The 24,833-nt window shown below is 37.8% G+C and overlaps 1 protein-coding gene across 4 annotated transcripts in view; it reads left to right on the top strand.

Annotated features, from left to right (window-relative positions):
• Positions 1-24,833, top strand: part of ATG10 (autophagy related 10) — a 319,260-nt gene that overhangs the window by 216,314 nt on the left and 78,113 nt on the right. For all 4 annotated transcript variants that reach the window (XM_074200727.1, XM_074200730.1, XM_074200729.1 and 1 more), the window contains one exon: positions 3,277-3,415. In XM_074200727.1, the coding sequence (XP_074056828.1) occupies positions 3,277-3,415 (139 nt within the window). The remainder of the gene's footprint in view (positions 1-3,276; positions 3,416-24,833) is intronic.

Here is a 24,833-nt window from a genome sequence, read left to right as displayed (position 1 = left end):
GGTTAAGTGGCTTGCCCAAGGCCACACAGCTAGGTAATTATCAAGTGTCTGAGACTGGATTTGAACCCAGGTACTCCTGACTCCAGGGCCGGTGCTTTATCCACTGCGCCACCTAGCTGCCCCCAAAATTCACTTTTCATTCTGGGCCAACAAAGCCATCTAAATAACATAGCACTTTCAGTATATCTTATCTTTTTATTTTGATTCTTGAGAAAGGTTAATTAGTTATAAATCTATTAATGGATATGCTCAGATCATTACCAACCTTTATCTTGCTTTTGTTTACTCTCTTCAAATTCCACAAAAACATTTTACCATAAAATGTAGGAAAATGTTATATGAATAAAGAATAAACAAATGTATTCTTTTTCCTCAAAGAATCACTTAAAAAACATGGATCCTGCATATTCTGCCTGCCTGTGTATATATATATATATATATATATATATATATATATATATATAGTCCTAGAGTACAGAGATTATGTTTTACTTATTCTGGCATTACCTTCAGTGTTTAGCACAGTGCTTTTCCTAACAGTAAAGTACTCAATAAATATTTGTTGAATTTGAACTTGAATTTAAGACAGAAGAATTTGGCTTCCTTCAGATATTTATTCACTTTTTTTTATAGACAGCTTTCCTGGTACTTACAATCCAGTAAGGCAGGAAAAATAAATATATATACATGGATATCATTTCCATTTCACTGTATTTCATTATTACAGTGAATGTTAATTAAAAATGAGAAGGTCCCATTTAAAAATGCAGGTTTGTCCCTGGCATCCAATGGGATTCTTTGTTCTCTGATAACTGGATAATGTCAGAACACATTGTTACTTTTTGCTAATATTGATGCCCTGGTTCCACTCTAATGATTTTCTTATTTAACTGATATTTTGCCAGATTCAAAGACAATTTTGACATGCTAAGTATTGAGGTTTGTTGGATAAAAGTAGATGTTAGAAAGTACTTATGATACCTAGTAGAATGCTAGATATTAGAGTACATAGAAGGAAGTGGGATAGCATAGTTTGAAGGGGATCCCCAAATTCTTTAAGTTCAGAGGAGTCTCTTTAAGTAAACTTGGTAACTTTTAAAATCAATTTAGTATTGATATTGTTCATTTGTTTTCTGTCACATCCAACTCTTCATGACCCAATTTGGGATTTTCTTGGCCAAGATACTGGAGTGGTTTGCCATTTCCTTCTCCAACTAATTTTACATATCAGGAAATTGAGGCAAACTGGGTTAAGTGATTTGCCTAGGATCACACTAGTCATCTGAGGCTAAATTTGAACTCAGAAAGATGACTCTTGGTTTCAGATTCAGCACTCTATCCACTCTGCCACTTAGCTGCCTCATTTAATCAGTTACTTATATCCAAAACATAGCTGATAATTTATATTAAAGAAGATATACATGTATTTTTAAATTATGGGAAATAGAAATAGGACCTGAACTTCTGATTTCAGCAGCATAGGGAACTCCCAGAAGAGAAAACACCTTCTTTCAATGCAGGTAGCACTTCTACAACTTACATTCTTTGAGATTTCCCAAGAGCACTTGTAATTTTAAAATTATGAGAAAAGAAAATTGAAAATTATTTAAATTCTTTTTCGTTTCTTCAATACTTTACTCTTTTGGAGTTTTATTTCATAGTATCACAGACTGTCAGACTTGCAATGGACCCTAAAGGACATCTAGTCCATGAAGAAATAAACAAAAATTTTCTGTGTAACATAGCCCTCAGCTGAGGGCTAAGATACTTTTTCTGAGGCATCCCTTTCCACTTTTTTGGCAGTTCTAATTATTAGCAAGTTTTACCAAAACCCAGCAGAAATTTGTCTCTCCACTACTTCAACTCTGCTCCTAATTCTTCATTTGAGAGTCAGACAGGACTAGTCTTATGCCATATTCATTGTGACATCTCTCAAATACTTAAATGAGTTATAATGGTCCCCCCAATTCTTCTCTTCTGCAATGCAAACATATATAATTCAACTGATTCTACTTTGTCATGATCCCCAGTCTCTTCATCATATTCATCACCTTTCTGTGAATACACTCTATCCTATTATTGGAACCCCTTGCTGAAATGTGGAGATTGAAAGTCAATGAAATACTCCAGATATTCTCTGATCAAAGTACTATAGAACTATCAATTTGTCTCTTGTTCTGGATACAGTGCTTCTCTTAAATTAACCTAATATAATATTGGCTTTCAGAGGTACTTGTCATACTGTTTAACTCATCTTGAATTGTAGTTCTCTATACCTCTCCCAACCCTAAATCTTTTTTTTAATACAAAATGGTGTCTATTCTCTTTCCCCAAAAGAAACAGTGAAGAACAGATCCTTGAGAGCTTACTCTCTACTGCCTTCTAAAAATAGCATCAAACCTAATAATGATAATTCTTTGTTTGGTTATTGAACTATTTTGAATTCATCTGTTTTCTCATCTAGCTCTAGCTTTCCAACCAGTTCACAGTGCTATTTGGAACTTTTCTTCTCACATAAAAAGCTAGGTAGGGTCATCAGGTACTTTCTTTATATAGCCACATTTGTCTGGGGTTTCAACTTCATGTTGAACATTTTTGTTCTACTCTTCCCAGGCTAAAGATACTTTTCTTAGAAAAGAAAATAGAAGCAAAATAAGAGTTGAATGGTACTGCCTTCTCCTTTTGCCATTATTATCATCCCATTCATTATGAACAGTGGAATATAATTATTATAATTATAATATATATTAATATATATTATATATTATTATATATTATACTGATAATCTATAGAAACAGATTCATTTTTGCTTTTGAAATGTGTCTAAAAAACCCTACTTTCCTACTCAAAATGGAAATTGAAACTTTTCTTCTCGCAGCCAATGAACTTTTGGCAAGCACAGTAGACTCTTAAAGGTTATTTTTCAGCCACCCGTCCAAGTGGTAGATGTTTTTATATGTAACAGGTAAGGAAAAAGATTGTTTCTGTAGCTGTTTTACTACTCAAATTGTACCAGCAAGCTTTACAGATGAAATGTATTTTTCCATCGTTTCTTTATATTGTGTTGCTTTGTTAATCAAAAGTAGTCTGAAATTAAGAAGTGCTAATGTTTTCTTATTCATATGTTAAAACTGATCAGAATACTTCCCCTTTATTTATTTCACTGCCAACATTTACTTACCTGTTAAATTGCACAGAACAACATAGAAGCCCCCATAGCACCAGTCCCCACCTTTAAATGACACTTGTTTGTTTTGTTTTCTTGCTTGCTTTAGGATGACTTTGAGCTCCACTCTGATGACTCTGAAGTGGTTGGACCCACTACAGCATCACAAGTGATTCGATATGAGTACCATGTCTTGTACTCCTACAGCTATCAAGTACCTGTATTATACTTTAGGGCAAGCTTTTTAGGTAAGACCACACCTGAAATGAAGAATATATTCTTAACATTTAAATAAACTAGAGAGAAGCAATCTTGAAATTAGTTGTTTAACAAGTCACAAATATTCCTAAAAATAAGAAAATCTGCAGGTGAGGTAAGTTTTGTCATGCTAAATTTCTTCATCTTTCAGAAAGAATGAGTATCAGAGCTTCAAAATGGATGATATCATCTCAGTCTGAAAAAGTCTGATGTTCAGATTGTTGGCATTCCGCCCATGGTTGACTAAATCTCCTGGCCATTTTTCTTTTCTTTACTTTAAACAAGTAGAAACAACTTGAAGATACAATGTTTAACTATATAACATTTTTGGGGGAGAAATCTTTGAAGCCCAAATTATTTAGTAAACTTAAAAGCAAACAATGCCTTTATTTCATTGATTTCAGTGATTTATCAGTTTGTTTGAGTGATACTTTATAATACTTGCTAACTTTCTTCTCCCCTCCAACCTCCATGTCAATATAGCTAGTAACTCAAGGCCTAGCTACCTCTGCTGCTATTACTTAACTCACTTCCCTGCCAGGAAGGTGGAATATACTGTCTCCTCAGAGGCCTCTTTTAATAAAGCTTATTTAATCAGCAACCACGTGGACTCTCCATCCTGCAGCATTGCCTTCACTCCTTCCCTTGGATGTCCATTGACTAAGCAGGTCAGCTATGTGATATATCTAGCAGAAGGAAAGAGGATTCTTCCCTCTATCTCTTACAGCCACCATACTCTACCCTGCTACCTCCCATTTGCATCTTGCCTGGCAATATCAGGAGTATTTTGCATTTTGAACAGCCTTCTAACTTTTTTTTTCTGAATAGCTAAGACATCTGAATTTAGCCAGTGATATTTTATTTTTAATTAAAAAGTAGCTTAAGTTGCTTTGAATGTGTGTTTGGTAGATTTAATCACTTGCTGCCTTATATTGTTTAATGGTCTCTAATTTTGCAGTGTTGGCGTTTTAACAAGCACTTAGGATTTAAAACACGAGAACAAATTCTCATAGACTCCCTAGTGAGAAGATTTTAATCTGAGGTGCAGTTTCTAAGAAGTGACAATTTGGGGTAAATTTTCAACATGGGACATGGGGAATTGAGGACACAATAAGAGTTCACTAATTCACAGACTCCATGCTGCAGAGTTACGCTTATGGTTATTACAATCATTTAAAATGCTCACCCTGTTGTAATTATACTCGGGTTGTAGTCAAAAGGTTAAAGAAGCTTTCTTGTCAGTAAGTTGTGCTACCTTGCAGTAGGAAGGGAAGAAAATCTATTTGGTGGGGAGAAATGGCTCTTTCCTGGTTTTAGTTGCCCTCTCTCTGGCTGCGCTTTCTGTATTCCTAAGAGTGTAGGGGCTGCAGCAGGTAAAGGAAGTAGGGCGCTGTTGCCACAGTACTGTACTTCCATGTAATTAGTATTCACCATAAGCAGTTAATCACCAGAGAAGAGCTCCCAGAGACAAAACAAGTTGTTTAGCTTGTCAGCATCGGGGAATCGGAGGTGTTGAAACATGACTGCTTCTAGCTGGAAGTGGGTATTGCAGAAGCTGGTGGCTGAGCTCATGTTCCCTCCTTCCTATTACATGCCAACAGCTCCCCTTACAGTGCAGAAGAGTAAGTGTTCTTGCAAGTACCATTGTGTTTTTAAATTATATTTTTAACTTCCTCAGACCTTTCATAATTATGTTTTTCTCTTTCCTAAAACAAGATGAGGCTTCTTGGTTTCTCATTATGTACTTTTAAAATGCCCTTCAGTTATGTCTAATAGGATTGAACTGTTTGAGTAATTTCTTTTATTTGGAAGTGTTCTCTTTTTTTGTTCTGCAAAGAAAAGGATAGCTATTAGGTATCTTCCCTTCATTTCAAAATATTTGTTTAGTATTTAAATAAATACCTAAAATGTCTGATTCTTTATATTTTTTACAAAGTGTCTTGTATGTTTTGTCATGAAGAAATATTGAAGAAATAGTCCTTCCTGTTAACATATGTCAATAATTTCTCCTTTCTCTTCAACCTTGTCTAACCTGAAGATCAATCTGGGGAATATTCTAAAAATGGATTGCCCTTTACTCTGGAATCATCACTTTTAAATCCTATAGTCTTGTTTATGTTTCTGTGTCAATTGATGGCTGCTGCTCCATGGACCCTTTTGTTTAACAAGTGGAGAATAACCTCTGAAACCTCTAAGGTGGCCACCATTCTCTCCCCCAATGCCTTCCTTTTAGGAGATCACAATTTTTTTTGTGTTTTGTGCTTGAGCACTTAAAAGTAAAATTAATTAGTATAACTATCAAACGTCCAGGATGAGGGTTAATTTTGTTGGCTTATGAGTTCATTCATTGCATCTCAACTTCTTGGGTGCAAATGTTTGAAAAATTTCTCTTGCATCCAGTTGTTAGTATGATAAAATGAGTTTTTTCCCCTCTGGATATTTCTCCATATTCTTGGCAAAATATCCTAAATGTTCATGTGTTCTGTCTACCACAAAAGGAATCATTATTATGACCTCCTTTCTGTTAATCCCAATTTTATAGCTTGTTAGTTTTCATACAATCATATGTAACTTTGAAGGGCTAAATTACTCTGGGAAAGATGATGACCTGAAAGGTTTCAGTTGGCAAACAAATCCCTCTAAAACAGAGGCTCTTAACCTGTCTACCTGAATAGAAAAAAAAAATAACATCTTTGTTTTTATTAACCTCAAATTGAAATTTAGCGGTTTTTTTCCCATTACTTAAACACACTGTTCTGAAAAAGACTTCATAGGTTTTAACAAATTGCCAAAGGGATCCCTGATACAAAAAAAGCTAAGAATTCCTGCTCTAGAGCCATCACAGGAATAATAAAAAATAGTACCAAGTGAGAGGTTCCTCAAATGAGAGAGAGAAGCTAAGAGAACAACTGGCCAGGTAACACATACACACACATATCACACATATATATATATAAAACACATAGGTAACACACATACACACACACACACACACACACACACACACACACACACACACAAATGACACAATAAAGGATGATCCAGGCTATTAGCTCTGGATCTAAACTAGTATCTGGCAGACCCCATCTTCCTCTCCCATCCAGAATTTGAGGAGGAGTCAGGATGAAAAGAACACAATCCCTGCCACAGAGGGCCTAGAGATTCTTGTTTAGAACCTTCTTTCTGTTACTATATGGCTTCATTAACAATTCTAGTGACTGTCTAGAGCAATGCCCTTTCTAGGTACCCCCCACATACATATATGCAAATACACACATACAAACATATGTGTATATGTCATCTCCTTGAGGTTAGGGAGTATCTTACTTTTGTATTTTTACTCAGAACAGTTACCACAGATGATGATGAATGAATATTTGTGAACTGATTGTTTGATTGATGAATTGAAATGCTAACTATCACAATGGGAAGAAAAGGAAATAGAAAAAATAAACATAAAGGATTGCAAAATCATCTCTAGTTTCAGATGAAAGGATGATTCACTCTAGGGGATGAGGTGAAAGGACAGATGGTGGAGGCATTGAATATAGATTTTTTTTTTGAAGAAGTTTGACTGAGAAAGGAAGTAGAGATAGAGGTTTATATGCTTAATAATAGTTTCTGGGGCAAAACCTAATTTAGTTACTTTAGGGGTATTGATTTTAATTTGCTTTTCAGAATAATTGAACAAATTCACACCTCTACCAATCAGTATATTATATGTGCTTGTCCTCTTTTCATCTTTTGTCATCTTTACTGTTCTGGAGTAGAACCTCAAAGTTATTTTAATTTATATTTTTCTCATTATTGATCTGTAGGATTTTTCATGTGGTTGTTGATGACCTACAATGTTTCTTTATAGAACTGTCTGTTCATATTTAATGGGGAAATAGTTCTTTTTCCCATATGTTTGTATTAATTCCCTGTACATATTCCCTCCCCCATTTATATTTTTTCCTTTATTAGAAAGTAAACAAAGTAAGGACAAAGATTGTTATGCTATCTTACATTTATTATTTTATAGCCATAAACTTTATCCATAGCTCTTACTGGCACATAATAAGTTGCCAGTACATATTTTGTCATTCATTCATTTATTCACTTATTTAGTTTTTTATTCACGATAAACTAGGAAGAATGACCAAGAGAAGTGACCAGATAATTAGGAGGAGAACAAAATGTCTCCAATTCTGAGAACAGGAAGAGAGGCTGGTCAGTAGCATGCAATATTTCAGAAAGGTTAAAAACAGTGAGGACACAGAGAAGATCACTGAATTTGACAGTTAAGAGATCACTGATAAGCATTGATAGGGTGATATTATAAGCAAATTAGGGAAGCATGAGAAACATTGCCTGTCACATCTATGGATAAGAAAATAATTTATTACCAAGCAAGATATAGAGAATATTATGAGACGTAAAATGACTAATTTTGATCTCATTAATTTATACCAACAAATTCAAATGCAGCCAAGATTGGAAGGAAAGCAGGTTATTGGGAGGAAAATTTTGCAGCAAGTGTCTTTGATAAAGGCCTTACTTATTTCTCAAATATATGGAAAACCAGTAAAATGTATAAAAAACAGATCCTTCTCTAGTTGATATGAAAAAAAGTAAAACTATAGTTGTGTGAAAAATATTCTCAATCACTTGATTGGAAAATGCAAATTAAAATAATAACTCTAAGGTGTCAACTCATACTTATCAGATTAGCTAATATAACAAAAAGGGGGGGGAATCAGAGATTTTGAAGTGAGTGTGGATAGGAACACTAATGCACTGTTGTAGTTGTGAACTGATCCAACTATCCTGGAAAGCAATTTGAAATTGTACCCAAAGGGCTGTAAAAGTTATGCATACCCTTTGAAGTAGCAATAGTGCTATGAGGTCTGTAGTCCAAAGAGATCAAAGAAAAAGGACAAGGCCTTCCTTATGTGTACAAAAATATTTATAGTAGCTCTTTTTTGTTGTGGCAAAGAACTGGAAATCAAGAGTATGTTCATCAGTAGGAGAATGGCCAAAAAAGTTGGGGTATATGATTGTTATGGAATATTATTGTGCTATAAGAAATGATGAATCAGCTGGTTGCAGAAAAACCTGAGAATACTTACATGAATGGATACAAAGTACAGTGAATGGAACCAGGAGAACATTATATATAGTTACAGCAATGTTGTATGACAATCAGCTGTGAATGAGTTCACTATTTTCAGCAATACAAAGATCCATGACAATTCCAAAGGACTTATAATGAAAAATGGCATCCACCTCCAGTGAAAGAAATAATAGAGTCTTTTTTCCCCCTTTTTCAGGATTTTATTTAGTATTTTATTTTTCCCCAATTACATGTAAAAACAAATTTAAATTTTTTTATCACTTTGAGTTCCAGATTTTTCTCTTCCCTTCTGCTTTTCATTGAGAAGGTAAACAATTTGATATGTTACACATCTAGTGTAGTCATCTAAAACATATTTTCATATTAGTCTTGGTATAAAAGAAAATAGATGAAAAAATCTCAAGAAAAATAAAGTAAAACAAAGTATGGTTTGGTCTGTACTCAGACTCCATCAGTTCTTTCTCTGGGGCTATATAACATTTTTCATCATAACTTCCTCAGAGTTGTCTTGAATCATTTTATGGCTGAGTTGGTAAGTCATTCAGAGTTGATCATTATGTATTATTCTCCTGGTTCACTTTGCATCAGTTTGTGTAAATGTTTTCAGGTTTTTTTGAGAGTATCCTTCTCATCATTTCTTATAGCACAGTGTTATTCCATTATAATCTTATTACAAAACCTGTTTAACCATTCCCCACTTGGTGGATGTTTCCTCAATTTCTAATTGAGCTGCTAGAAAGATTTTGGTACCTGTAGATCTTTTTCTTTTTCTTTTTTAATCTCTAAAGGATATACTCTTTGGACACAGCGGCAAAGTGCTGTACCAAATGATTAAATCAGTTTACGACTCCACCAATGGGCAGTTTTCCCATCTCCCCCTTAACAAGTCTTTTTTTTCTTTATATTATTGATATCTTTTTTATTTTCTTTAATTTATTTTTTATTCTCATTTTGTACAAATTTTTTTTACATTAATAAAATATTCTTTTTTACAAGTAAACAAAATACCCCTCCCCCCATGAATATAGATAGACTTGCTTGGGCGAAAAAAAGTAAAGGGGAGAGAAAAAAAAATTAAAGTTAAAAAAAATAATAGTAATAATTGTAGGTATGGCCAGGTGGCGCAATGGATGAAGCACCAGCCCTAGAGCCACAAGCACCCAAGTCCATATCCAGACTCATAGACCCAACAATCACCCAGCTATGTGACATGCAAGCCACCCGATCCCCACTGCCCTGCAAAAACCAAAAAGGAGAAAAAAAAAAAGACCCAAAATAAAATAAAATAGTAATAATAGTAGGGGTGGCTGGGTGGCAGACAGAGCATTGGCCCTTGAGCCAGGAGCACCTGGGTCCAAATCCAGCCTCAGACACCCAAAGATCACCCTGCTATGTGGCCCCAGGCAGGCTACCCAGCCCCACTTGCTCTGCACATTCCCCCAGATAATAATAACAAAAATTGTGCTTGAGTCTTTGTTCCAACACCAACAACTCTGTCACTGGTGGATCATATTCTTTATGATAAGTCCATCACAAAAGTTACTTCCATATTTTTCCAATGTTGCCATTGCTGATTGCAACTCCCTCCTTGCTTATTTCCTCCACTACCATGTACTATATTTTCTCTCTCCTTTCACTCTGACTCTGCTGTAGGGTCGCTGAGTGGCACAGGAGACAAAACCCTGGTCCTGGGGCCAAGAAGCCCTGAGCCCCCACACCACCCCTTCGGCCCAGAATCCACCTGGCCCTATGGTCCTGGGCAGTCCTTCCAATCCTAGCCCCTTGCAAGAAGTAAAAAAGAAAATGTGTTATATCTGACCACTCTCCCCCCATGGTCCATCCTCTACTCCTTTATTCACATCCCCACCCCTTCCCCCCTGCTCCCCCCTTCTTACTCCAGATGTCTATACCCCATTGAGTATATTTGCTGTTTCCTCTCCTAGCCATCTCTGATAAGAGCAAAGGTTCTCTCATTCCCCCTTGCCTCCCCCCTTCCATATCATTGGAATAGCTCATTGTAATAAAAAAAAAAATCTTATTATGTGAAATATCTTGGACTATTCCCCCTCTCCTTTTTCTTTCTCCCATTCCATTTCCCTTTTTTCTACTGACTTCATTTTTACACCATATTTTATCTTCAAATTCAGCTTTCTCCTGTGCTTCAACTATAAAAGCTCCCTCTACCTGCTCTATTAACTGAGAAGGTTCATATGAATATTATCAGTATCATTTTTCTATACATGCAGTTCATCCTCATTAAGTCCCTCATATTTCTCCCCTCTCCTCCAATCTCCATGTTTCACCTGAGTCCTGTATCTGAAGATCAAACCTTCTGTTCAGCTCTGGCCATTCCAAAAGGAACATTTGAAATTCCCTTGGTTCATTGAAAGTCCATCTTTTTCCCTGGAAGAAGACATTCAGCCTTGCTGGGTAGTTCATTCTTGGCTGCATTCTAAGCTCTTTTGCCTTCTGGTATATTGTATTCCAAGCCCTACGAGCTTCCAGTGTAGTTGCTGCTAAGTCCTGTGTGATCCTGGCTGTAGCTCCATGATTTTTGAACTGTGTCCTTCTGGCTGCTTGTAATATTTTCTCTTTGACTTGGGAGTTCTAGAACTTGGCTATAATGTTCCTAGGAGTTGGTTTTTTGTGATCTCTTTCTCAGGGGGGATCAGTGGATTCTCTCCATTTCTATTTTGCTCTCTGTTTCTAGAATATCAGGGCAATTTTCCTGTAGTAATTCTTTGAAAATGATGTCAAGGCTCTTTTCCTGATCATGACTTTCAGATATTCCAATAATTTTTAAATTATCTTTCCTAAGTCTGTTTTCCATATCAGTTGTTTTTTCAATGAGATATTTCACATTTTCTTCTAATTTTTCATTTTTTTTTTGGTTTTGAAGTATTGATTCCTGATTTCTGGTAAATTCATCAATTTCCCTGAATTCTATTCTTTGTCTGAAGGATTTGTTCTCCTCAGAGAGTTTTCTTATCTCTTTTTCCATCTGGCCAATTTTGCTTTTTAAAGCATTCTTCTCCTCAATAACTTTCTGAACTATTTTATCCATTTGACCTAAGCTGGTTTTTAGCATGCTATTTTCTTCAGCATTTTGTTTGGATTTCTTTGACTAAGCTGCTGACTTCATTTTCATGTTTTTCCTGCATCTCTCTCATTTCTTTTCCCAGTTTTTCTTCCAACTCCCTCATTTGATTTTCAAAGTCTTTTTTGAGCTCTGTCATAGCCTGAGCCCAATTTCTGTTTTTTCTTGGAGTCTTTAGATGCAGGAGCTTTTGCTTCCTCATCTTCAGACTGAGTATTTTGATCCTTCTTGGGCTCATTTGCAAAATATTTCTCAATAGTCTTCCTCTTATTTCTCTGCTTCCTCATTTCCCCAGCCTGGGCCTGGTTTGGGGTGCTTCCTGAGCTTTTGTGACAATCCCACAAGGGTCTCAGTGTGTGAGGCTCTGTCCTCCCTCCTGGTCTGTGAATGACCATAAGCGCCCCCCTCTGCCACGGGGCTGAGGTGGGGGGGCCCTGCTGTTCTATGGGGGGGCCTAGACTGTGTTCAGGATCTGAATGTGGTCAGAACCCCAGAGTCCTGTTCCAGGGGCAGAGGACAGAGCTCTGCAGTCTCTCTTCACTCCCCTCCCTCAGCTCAATGGGCTCATGCCCTGGGGGCTCCTGCTTATGGGCTCCACCTGCTTCTGTTTCTGACTCTGGGCTGCAGAAAGACCAAGCTGCTGGCTGTGTGCCCTGAGGGCTGGGCTCCACGTCCTCGCTCTGGCAGAGGTCCCCCGCTGTTCCCCCACTTTGTGCCCGGTGCTCCCCCGGGGTGCAGCTCAGGAGACTCGCCCCCTACTGTGAGCTGCAGCTCCCAGTGCCCTGGGGCTGCCTCTGAGAGGCTGAAGTTCTTTCGCTCTGGCAGGCTGCCCCTCCGACCCTAGGGAGCAGAGCCTTTCTGCTCTTTTCCAGGTTACCTTGAGTAGGAGAACTGCCTCACTGGGTCCCTTTGTGGGTTCTGTCTCTCAAAAGTTTAGAGCCCTTAGCTGCTGAGTTTTATCAGAGAGCTCCTAAGACTGGCTCCCTTCTTGTCGCCATCAAGTCTTAATGTGATTGAAGCATACTTTTTTAAAACTTTATTTTTCTTGGAGCCTTATATTATTTGCATTTTCTTTTAATATGGGAATGTTTTGCATGACTGTGTGTATAATCCATATCAAATTGATTTTCTCTTGGAGGAGAGAAAGGAGGGAAGGAGAGAATTTGAAATTTAAAATTTTTTAAAATAAATGTTGATTTTTTTACATGTAATTAAGAAAAAAATAAAAGAAAGGAAGTAGGAGGAATTGCAGCCTTATTGTTAGCTACCTTTACCAAAGTGACACTTAAAACTATCCCTACAATCTATGTGCGCCATACTGTATTTGTACTTTATACAGTTAATTTCTTATCTTCTGAAAAGAGAGATCATTAGTAACTTTGAATAGTTAGGTTTCAGGAAATAATGAGAAGGTAGATGATCAAGGGATGAAAAGTAAGTGAGAAGATAGCAAATGAAAGGAACAAATGTATACCATTTTTTCCTAGGCATTTCTAGTCTATGAAAACAGAAAATATAGGATTACTACTTGAGGGGAATATAATATCAAGTGAGAAGTTTTTTTTTTTGGTGTTGTTTTTTTTAGGATGGTAGAGATTTGGTCATGTTCATAGGGTCCCAGCATGTAGGAGAGAGGGGATGATTAAAGGTATAATCTATGGGGAATCAGGTCTGGGATTTATCATGCAAACAGAAGGATTGACCTTGTCTGAGAAGGACCACTTCTTCATAAGAGATTTCCAGCTTGGACATAATTAGACGTTTAGGAGTTCAGCCAGAGATTAGCATATTCTATTAAAATTCACTATAGTATATTTAGTTAAGCTCAACAAACATTTATTAAGTGCTTACTATATACAGGATACTGTGCTAAATTCAGGCCAGTACAAAGATCAATAGCAGCTATTAGAGAGCGACCTTTAATTATGAGCATCTCAATGAAAATGACACACAGCAACCTCACTGTAAAGATGGAAGGCCATGGGGTTTAGAAGGCTCAAGTCACTGTTTGATCTGGGGCAAATTACTTAACCTCTAGTATTCAGTTTCCTCATCCATAAAATGAAGGAGATGTACTGCATTGTTTGTAATATCCTTTGCAGTTTTAACATCCTGTTATTCTAATGTATAGACAAGCAAAAGTTCAAATCAGAAAGAGTGTATTAAATGCCTGCTTTCTCTCCAGGGCTTTGCCATCTACTATAAGGCATACAAAAGATGTATTAAACATGGTCTTAGTCCTTGAGTTTATAATCATGTTGAGGAGACAGCTCTCACATATAAGAAATAATTAGAGAATAATATAAGCGTCAGTGAAAATTGTAGTGTTTGAAAATTATTGCTGAATGGTTTGGAGGTTTTATTGAAATCCCAGGAAGTAAGAGGCTTTCAGATAATTTATGAGTCTCAGGGAAGAAATCTGTCATTTGAGGGGCAAAAAGCTGTCATTTTGATGATGTCACAAGGTCAGTAGGTCCTGGAACGTCCATTATTTTATCCCTAGGTGACCTTTTTTGTGTGCTGATTGTAGTTTCCTTTCTGAAGATTTGAAGGCTCCTCTAGAAGAACAAACCTCCACCCTTTAGCTCCAGTCCCACACAATTACAGCTTCCTGCAAGGGGGAGTTACCTAGTATTCTGCTGATGTCTGAAACTCTAAATACCTAAAATTGAACTTAGGGTTTTCCTCCCTAAGTCTGACTTCAGGAACTTCTCTTACTGATACCATCATATACTTACCTTTCCTTAATTAAGCCTTAATAAAGGTTTCCTAGATGACTTTCCCTCCGGGCTGAAGTGATCCTTGATGACATATACTTCCATTTATTAGTTGTTTATATATTTCTCTTATCCCCTATTAGGACACATTCTCTGGGACCAGGGATTATGTTTTATATAAAAGAAGAGGTTTAACATATCTTCCTCTGCCCCATACTTACTTCTCAATTAATTATAATCACAAGTGTCTCATAATTAACCAGAATGGAGCTCTCAATCTACTTCAATTTAAAAATAGAGTCACAGAATCATTCAGACATTCATTCAATGGAAAAAATATAATCACAAAAGGTAAAGTGGGTGTTAAGGAATTTTCCTCCAAAATCTCGCAATGTGGAAATGTCTTTACATCAATTTGAAAGGATGATGGGGCGTTAGCCATTGGCTAAATGTAAATGACTTCACACAGGAAATGTTTTATGGCTGAGAACATTATTAATCATTTTCCATGGGTTCTGTATATCAGGCCAATTGGGGAATTTAGCAGTCCAGGAGCAGAAGATTCTAAGTTTGAAAGAGCTAGAAGTAAACAAAAATTCGGGCCCAGAAAGGGAATCTTTCTTGGGAGGAATCTTTCTTGAAATTCTTTTCCTCCCTTTTCCTATTAACTTGAAACTAAGTTGCAATGCATCCATTGGAAAGCAAAACTTGACTTTTTAACTTGAGACAGATAGAGATTCCTGAGAGAGAAGTAACTTCAAGAAGAATGATCCTTCACAGAAGAGTCCAACTATGCACTTAAAAAGCAGAGCAAGGGACTGCAGCTTGGTGGTCCACCCAATAAAGATTGTGTAGGCAAGCCATCTCCAGGAGATATCTTTGTGAATGGGGTTGTAAGTTGGGAGAGTGATCTAGAAGGTTAAGTGTGTAATACTTATACATGTATTTCTTTCAGAGCCTAATATAATGTTCTGCAGCTAGGTGGTGCAGTGACTAGAGCACTGGCCCTGGAGTCAAGAGGACCAGAATTCAAATTCAGCCTCAGACACTTACTATTTATTTAACTTGTGTGATCTTGGGCAAGTCACTTAACTGCACTGCCTTGCAAAAATAAAAGAAATGTTTATTGACTTTTCTAATCATTTAAGGACTTGTCACTTCATTTCATGATTTCCAAAATCTATCCCTAATAAAGAGTCATGCTGTGATTCTCCTCATTTCCCCTCTCTAGAACCTCAGAAAGCCTGTTTTATTGCAATTTGGTAAAGATATTAATAGGATTATCAATTGAAATAGGATTTAAAATGTTCGATATTAAATGTCTAAAAACATACATGGTAGATGTTTATCTCTTGAGATGGCCCTTGAAAAAAATGGATAAATTTTAAATAATTGAAAAGGGGGGTGGGGCGCAGCTAGGTGGCTTTGGGGCAGCTAGGAGGCTCAGTGGATAGAGCACCAGCTCTGGAATCAGGAGTAGCTGGGTTCAAATCCAGCTTCAGACAATTAATAATTACTAGCTGTGTGGCCTTGGGCAAGTCATTTAACCCCATTTGCCTTGCCAAAAAAAAAACAACAACTAAAAACAAAAACCAAAAAGGTAGGACAAGGAAGGCTTTTTGTTAGATATACAGAAACATCATTGGTCATCCTATACTCCTTTGGCCCCTTTATTTTCTGGTTCCTCCCAGAATATCCATTTTTTAAAAAATTTATTTTTAACTTATGAAATAAAACAAACATTTCTATAATATAGTAGAATAATAAAAAGATGATCATATATGAAATTATAAATCTATAGAACTTGTTATCCCTTTAAGTATGTAATAAATTTACAATGTAGATTTCTTTTTTCCCTTTTCTACCCCATCCTCACCAAATTATTGAGAAAATTCCATACCAAAGAGAGTAGGTTTCATGACTTTTTATTTTTTAAACAGACAGGGTTAAGTTGTGGCTGGGGTTGGTTCACCAATTTAAGATTGAGAGTCCTTTGAAAGGAGAGGGAATTCACACACAGCCCTAGGTTTTAAAAAGGCTCAGGATTTATTATAGGATCCTGCAAAGAGTACAGATTTAAATCTTTTCTCCTCCTAGAGAAACAGCTAGATGTTGGTAAGCTGCTAGAGGGAAGGAGAATAACAAAAGGCTAGGTGGGGGTTTGCTTGGGGGTGAGGGTGGGGGTGGGGGGAGAGAGAGAGTGCAAGTGAACCAAGGAGAGCTGCCTGGGCCAATACTTTGGAGTCTGGGCTCCCTGAGGAGAGTTTAGGTTAGGTTTGTATAATCTTGCCCATTCTCTGGGTGCAGAAAGGGTCAGGAGACTGGGGGCAAAAGGGAAAAAATCCTTCCCCCCCTTATGTGACTGAAACTAGGTAAAAAGTTGAAAGTTAGGGAGGGGTGGGAATGAAGAGATGCTACAAATTTTACATTTAACAATTGATCAGTAGGAATCATTTTACATCATAGCAACAGATAACATTTTTTATAAAATTTAACTGTATAAAGGATTACAAAATCTATTTCCAATTACAAATCTCCTATATCCATAACTCCCTGCATCAGAGTGACTTGGCCAGGGTCACAAAGCTAGTAAGAACCTGAGATAGAAGGGGAATCTGATATGTCATCTTTATATACAGATGGAGTCGGAGTCGATAAGATTTTAGACAAAGGGATATCTCTAGTAAGAGGTAGGAGACAGGAGGAGACAGGCCTGTAGGGCCAGTCATAGTTAGAATACCTGGTTTTAGGCAAAAACCCAGGAAGGATAATCCAAGCTTTAGGTAGGGGGTTTCATTAATTGGGACTCCATTAAGATTATAATTGGAATTTAGTGAATTGTATTCACTGGAAGTTCTAACTAGGTAAAACAACTATTTTAGATCACAGGACTTTTAATTGATTTTCTCTTATGTCAGATAACAGGATGGTCAACAAAAAGAAATGCTACTGGGTAAATGTTATGTTCTTGGAGCCAAGGAAGCCAATGGGCCAAGGATGTCAGGTGACAGGGATGGGCAGCTGAAGGGGCGACTTCTCAGTATGGCTGAGGTTGGACCCCTTTGACTTGATTTCCCCAAAATGACATTTGGATAATATCTCACTTGAAAGAATAAATCTGGCCTAAGACATTTGACTTACCCACGTGACCTGCATGGACACTGACATTCAATACTTATATCTGTAAAGGAACTTTCCTTTAATGTCCTGGATCTTTATAGTTAGTTACTAAGCAAACTAAAAAGGTTTTAGGTGAATTGGATCTAATAGCCAGAGATAGGTTAGGTATCTGGCTCTGACACCTGGTATCAGCTACATGCTAAGGTAGGAATTAAATTTCCTTAGGTTTGTGTGTGTGTGTGTGTGTGTGTGTCTGTGTGTTAGAGGGGATATTTAGGTAAGGAGAAGTGTTGGGAGCCAGGGCTCCTGCAAAGAAGAATGGGAAATTCTTAGGATAATTACAATTTCAAATTCTAGTTTAAGGAAAGGAATGTGAGTTAGATAAGTGCACTAGGAAAAGGAAAATATGGGAATATTTGGAAAAAAATCATTTTGGTTAAGCATGTTAGAGTCATTGTAATGGGAACAAAGGTTAAAATTGTTTTATTTTAAACCAGATGTTGGGTACTCTTAGAACAAAGATGACTGTTGAATGTATGTTACAAGCTTGTGAGTTTGCTCATGTAGTAAAATACTAATGGAAGTTAAAAGTGAAGTGTATGTGTCAATATGGCAGTAAGGCAAAATGTAAATTGTAATAAGCTCCAGAATCTCATTGTTTTGTGATGGAAGACATGCATTTTGAACTGAATTAAGATGTTAAGCAGTTTATCAGAAGACAAGTAGTCACCAGAGCAGGAGAGGACTTTTTGGAACAGATTCAGAGGATGCTGAAGGACATTGGATGCCTCCAAGGGAGAAGAGAAAAGAAGGAGAAGAGAGGAGAGGAGAGACACTGAACCAGTTCCATCTCTACCATCTCTCACCTATGTGTACATTTTTTATCTGTAACTTCTCCTTGACTCTGTAAGGATGACACCCTTACTTATGCCCTTCTCCTTATGGAAAGGAAGAAGGGAGGCAGGGTGAAAATGTTCTCCATTGAGAGAGAAAGAGAGATTAGTGGGTGGCAGTGCCCCTGGGTCTAACCTAGATTCTCAGTCCCTGATCAGAGGTGCACTGTGGCACAGGGTCTGATCCAGAGGAGAGAAACACCAGTGGAATATGACTGAGGGTGACTGTTGTTTATAAGTTGACTGGCCAGGATATTTACCTGGGGAGTAGAATATGTCTGAATAATGTCCAGAAGCGGGGTGCATATATTCTGGATTGTACAATTTAGAGATAGGTGGCCTCAGACTCATGTGAAATTAATGATCATACCTGGATCCTTTGTAAAGATGTGTAAACTGGGGCATTTATTAAGGGAAACTAATTGTGAGTTATTATGGACTTGCAAGGAAAGTACGGAAATGGCCATTTGCAAGAAAAATAATTTAAGGAACATCACTAGGTATATTAGCTATTCTTGGGGTTAATCCAATGACACAAAATCAGGGATTTAGTTTGATCGATTTTGGAGCCAGGAAGACATTTCTAAAAACTTTGGTATAAAAACTTAAAGTGGAAGGAGGTACAGCAACTTTGGAAATATACCTATTATCATGGTGATTATAAGGCTTATCTAAAAGGGTCCCTGGGAAGTAAGGAGGTGATCAGGGAGTTGTTATTTAGATTTAAGGGCCAACTCAGAAATGTGAAGAAATCTCAACAAAATAAAAGAGGAGGGATTGTGTGGATAAAGTTGAGATTTCTTCATTAAAATATTACAGATTGAATTTGGTTAGCTACATGCCCCTGCCCCTCCTCCCTTGACAAAGCAAACTTCTGGGATATTGTTGAAGAGTCAACAGAGTTCATCTTATCTTTTGATGTCTGGAGAATCATTCAATTCCTGGGACTAAAGAGATAATCCAGTTCGGTTTGAATTTTATGTTCCTTTCCCTAGATTAGTTTGCTTTGTTTGAATTTTATGCTCCTTTCCCTAAGGTAATTCTCCTGATTGGATTGTAAGACCACATTCCTCATTAACTAGGGTGGGTCAGTGGGGGGGGGGGGTCGCCTTAGGATAAGTGTGATTCTTGAACCTTTCACTTTCACCTCAATCTCTCTAACTGATTGTGGTCCCTTTCTCCAGAAACAATAAAGCCTTCTTTTCATTAAAAAAAAAAAGAACCTGAGATAGGATTTGAATTCAAGTCCTTTAGATTCCAGGGATGGTGCTCTACCCATTCTACCTCCTAGCTGCTCCATCAATATTTATTCTAAGCTGTTCATCAAAGAAACATTGTATTTGGTAAAGTTAATCACTAAAAGTTGTACTCTTTTTTATTGGATCAAGGTTAATTTTTCAATATCTGTTGCAAATAAGACTATCCAACTCTTTTTTTTTGATTCCTTATTTATCAAAAAATCTTATGATTATCCATTAGATTTCCCAAGTACCTTCATGACCAAGAAGGTTGTGCTCAAAATAACATATATATATATATATATTAAGAATCCAGTCTCTGGAAAGGCTTCTTCCAACAAAAACTAAAGCAGTGGTATTGTGGTTTGTCAATATTAAGATTAAAGACTGCTTTTAAGAGTTTGGAGTTTACCTGGGTGTAGTGGTAAATGCCTCTGATCTGGTGATTGCCTGCCTATAATCCAGCTGACTTTGAGGCTGGTGGATCCCTTGACTTCAGGAGTCCTGAGAAGCAGTTAAGCCAAAGTAATTTGAGTCTCCCTTCCCAAGGCCAGTTCCAATATTGGAAATGAAAGACCATCAGGATGACTGAGGATGGGTGAACTGACCCAGGCCAGTAAAAGAAAATAGGATAAAGATCCATTCTGAATCAGTTTTGGGATAAGGCCCAAGATCAGATGGTGAGTGGTTATCATGCTTCTAGTTTAGCCCAGAGAGGGAGACTCAAGCTCAAAAAAAGGAGGGGGGGAGGGGTGATGAAGTTCATCTGTTCCATAATAGTCACTCTAGTTTCTTGAGCTGGGAAATCATTTGATGAAAATTGTAGGATAGTTAATGGAGCTCTATGTATGCAGAATAGAATGAATTAGAGGGACTCAAGAAGAATCCAATTGAGAAGCTATAAAATCAGTCCAAGTATAAGAATAAGGCTCCCTCAGGAAAATAAATGATCTGGATGTGAAATGGCTTAACTTTAAGTCAAGATCAGATAGAAAATGGAGTTGTGAAATGTGTTGGCTTTTACTACTCAGGTATAGAAGAAAAACTATTTATTGAAAAATATCATATTCCTCTTCCCAGTAAAATCAATTAAAACACTTCCTAACTTATGATGAGGTATATGAAAAGAGGAAAGACAATGGTCTCTCATTAAATTTCCTAATATTCCCCAGGATCAAATGTAAGCTTTTCTGTTTGGCATTTAAATTGCTCCTTTACAAACTGCTATTGAAGAGGATAGAAAATGAAAAGTGGCATAGATGTGAAAATGATGGAAGAAAAGCAGCACCACGTGGCAAGAATGGAGGAGAGGAAAAGTGGGAAACTAGTTTATAAGACCTTACTAAAGGCCTGAAACAAATAGAAAATCTGCAAGACTGGAGGAGACATCTAAAAAGATCTTCTTATCTTGATAGAAAATAAAGAGGTAGGAAGAAATACTAAGTAACTGGTAATTAGATTCAGGTTTTTAAAATGGTTTGTTGAGATTTCACAAAAATGTATGTCATTACTTCTCAATCATTAGACTTCTCCCTATCTCATTGCTACCATATAACACTCCCTTTTTAAAGTAAAATTTTATTTTTTATTGTTTAAACCTGACAACAAACATAAACATTTCCATATAAAAAGAACAGAAAGGGGGCAGAGCCAAGATGACAAGAGAGGATTGTCTCTTAGGTGCTCTCTCTTAAAACTTACAAGCTAAGGACTCTAAATTTTCGAGAGACAGAACCCACAGAGGGACCCAGTGAGGCAATTCTCCAACCCAAGGTAACCTGGAAAAGAGCGGAAAGGCTCTGCTTCCCAGGGTTGGAGGGGCAGCCTGCCAGAGGGGTAGCCCGCCATAGAGAAGGAACTTCAGCCTCCTGGAGGCAACCCCAGGGTGCTGGGAGCCATGGTGCACAGCAGCAGGGGAGTTTCCTGATCTACACCCCAGGGAGCACCAGGCCCAACTTGGCAGATCAGTGGGGGGACCTCTGCCAGAGCGAGCACGTGAAGCCCAGCCCTCAGGGCACACAGCAAGCAGTGTGGTGGCAGCCCAGATCCAGGAACTGGAAGCAGAAGGCAGTAAGCAAGAGCCCCCAAGGCATGAGTGCTGAGCCTAGGGAGGGGAGTGGAGAAAGATTGCTTAGCTCTGTCCTCTGGCCCTGGAACAGGACTATGGGGTTCTGACCACATTCAGATCCTTATCGCAGTCTAGGCACCCCCATAGAACAGCAGGGCCCCCCCCCCACCTCAGCCCTGTGGCAGAGGGGGGCACATATGGTCATTCACAGACCAGGAGGGAAGACAGAGCCTCACACAGAGATCCTTGTGGGGAGGTGCCTCAGTAATATTCAAAAGCTCAGGAAGCATCCCAAAACCAGGTACAGGCTTGGGAAATGAGTAAGCAGAGAAGAAACAGGAACACCATGGAGAAATACTTTGCCTGTGATCCCAAGAAGGATCAAAACAATCTGAAGATGAGGAAGCACAAGCTCCTGCATCTAAAGACTCCAAGAAAAACAGAAATTGGGCTCAGGCTATGATAGAGCTCAAAAAAGATTTTGAAAATCAAGTGAGGGAGATAGAAGAAAAATTGGGAAAAAGAAATGAAAGAGATGCAGGAAAAACATCAAAATGAAGTCAGCAGCTTAGTCAAGGAGATCCAAACAAATGCTGAAGAAAATAGAATTTTAAAAACCAGCTTAGGTCAAATGGATAAAACAGTTCAAAAAGTTATTGAGGAGAAGAATGCTTTAAAAAGCAGAATTGGCCACATGGAAAAAGAGATAAGAAAGCTCACTGAGGAAAACAAATCCTTCAGACAAAAAATAGAACTGAGGGAGATTGCTGATATTACAGGAAATCAGGACACAATACTTCAAAACCAAAAGAATGAAAAATTAGAAGAAAATGTGAAACATCTCATTGAAAAAACAACTGATATGGAAAACAGATTTAGGAAAGATAATTTTTAAATTAATTTTTATTAAAGATATTATTTGAGTTTTACAATTTTCCCCCCCAATCTTACTTCCCTCCCCCCACCCCCCCACAGAAAGCAATCTGTCAGTCTTTACTTTGTTTCCATGTTGTACCTTGTTCCAAATTGGGTGTGATGAGAGAGAGAAATCATATAGGAAAGATAATTTAAAAATTGTTGGAATACCTGAAAGTCATGATCAGGAAAATTGCCCTGATATCCTAAAAGCAAAGGGCAAAATAGAAATGGAGAGAATCCACTGATCTCCCCGATAAAGAGATCCCAATAAACCAACCCCCAGGAATATTATTGCCAAGTTCCAGAACTCCCAAGTCAAAGAGAAAATATTACAAGCAGCCAGAAGGACATAATTCAAATATCGTGGAGCTGCAGTCAGGATCACACAGGATTTAGCAGCAACTACATTGGAATCTCATAGGGCTTGGAATATAATATACCAGAAGGCAAAAGAGCTTAGAATGCAACCAAGAATCAACTACCCAGCAAAACTGAACTTCCTCTTCCAGGCAAAAAGATGGACTTTCAATGAACCAGAGGAATTTCAAATGTTCCTGTTGGAATGGCCAGAGCTGAACAGAAGGTTTGATCTTCAGATACAGGACTCAGGAGAAGCATAGAGAGTGGAGGAGAAGGGGAAAATATGAGAGACTTAATTATGATGAACTACATGTATTCCTGTATAGAAAAATGATACTGATAATATTCATATGAACCTTCTCATTTAATAGAGCAGGTAAAAGGAGCTTTTATAGATGAAGCACAGAAGAAACCTGAATTTGAACATATAATGTGTTGCAAAAATGGAGTCAATAGATAAAAGGAAATGTAATGAAAGAAAGAAAAAGGAGAGGAGGAATAGGCTAAGATATTTCATATAATAAGATTTTTCTTTATTACAATGAACTATTGCAATGATATGGAAGGGGGGAATCTTCACTCTCATCAGAGGTGGCTAGGAGAGGAAACAGCATATATACTCAATGGGGTATAGACATCTGGAGTAAGAATGAGAGAAGGGGGAGGATGTGAGTGATGGAGGAGAGGATGGACCATGGGGGGAAAGTGGTCAGATATAACACATTTTCTTTTTTACTTCTTGCAAGGGGCTGGGATTGGATGGCCTGTCCAGGACCATAGGGCCAGGTGGATGCTGGGCCTAAGGGGTGGTATGTGGGCTTGGGCCCTCTTGGCCCCAGGGCCAGGGATCTGTCTACTGTGCCACTCAGCTACCCTACAACAGAGACAGAGTGAAAGGAGAGAGAAAATATAGTACATGGTAGTGGAGAAGTAAGAATGGAGGGAGTTGCGATCAGCAATGGCAAAGGTAGAAAAATATGGAAGTAATTTTCATGATGGACTTATCATAAAGAGTGTGATCCACCCACGACAGAGCTGGTGGTGTTGGAACACAGACTGAAGCAAATTTTTTATTATTATTATTTGGGGGGGGGGGTGTTGCAGGGCAAATAGGGCTGGGCAGCCTGCCTGGGGCCACATAGCTGGATGATTGTTGGGTATCTGAGGCTGGATTTGGATCCTGGTGCTCCTGGCTCAAGAGCCAGTGCTCTCTCTGCCACCCTGTCACCCCTACTATCATTATTACTATTTTATTTTATTTTGTGTCTTTTTTGTTGTTGTTTTTTCAGGGCAATGGGGTTGGAGTGGCTTGCATGGGGTCACACAGCTGGGTGATTGCTGGGTGCATGGGGCTGGATTTGGGCTCTGGTGCTCCTGGCTCCAGGGCCGGTACTCTGTCCACTGTGCCACCTAGACATACCTACAATTATTACTATTATTTTTAATTTTAATTTTAATTTTTTTCTCTCCCCTGTACTTTATCGCTCATGTGGGTCTATATTTTTTGGGGGAGGGGGTATTATGTTTACTATTAAACAAGAATATTTTATTAATGTATAAAAACATTTGTACAAAATAAGAATAAATAAATAAATTTTAAAAAATACACTTGGTCATTATAATAAAACAGAAAAGAGTATTAAATATGGCACCATAACTCTCTTACTTACAACTTTGTTTTTTGGTTTTTGCAAGGAAATGGGGTTAAGTGACTTTCCCTAGATCACACAGCCAGGTAATTACTAAGTGACTGAGGTTTCATTTTGAACTCTGGTTCTCCTGATTCCAGGGCCAGTGTTTTATCCACCGCGCCACCTAGCCGCCCCTCTCAACTTATTTTTAAACACAGTTAATTTTAATTTCATATTTCAAACCCTGTCT

This window comes from Macrotis lagotis, chromosome X (genome assembly GCF_037893015.1).
Source record: "Macrotis lagotis isolate mMagLag1 chromosome X, bilby.v1.9.chrom.fasta, whole genome shotgun sequence".
NCBI classification, from domain to species: Eukaryota; Metazoa; Chordata; class Mammalia; order Peramelemorphia; family Peramelidae; genus Macrotis; species Macrotis lagotis.
This window is presented reverse-complemented; position numbering and strand designations above follow the sequence as displayed.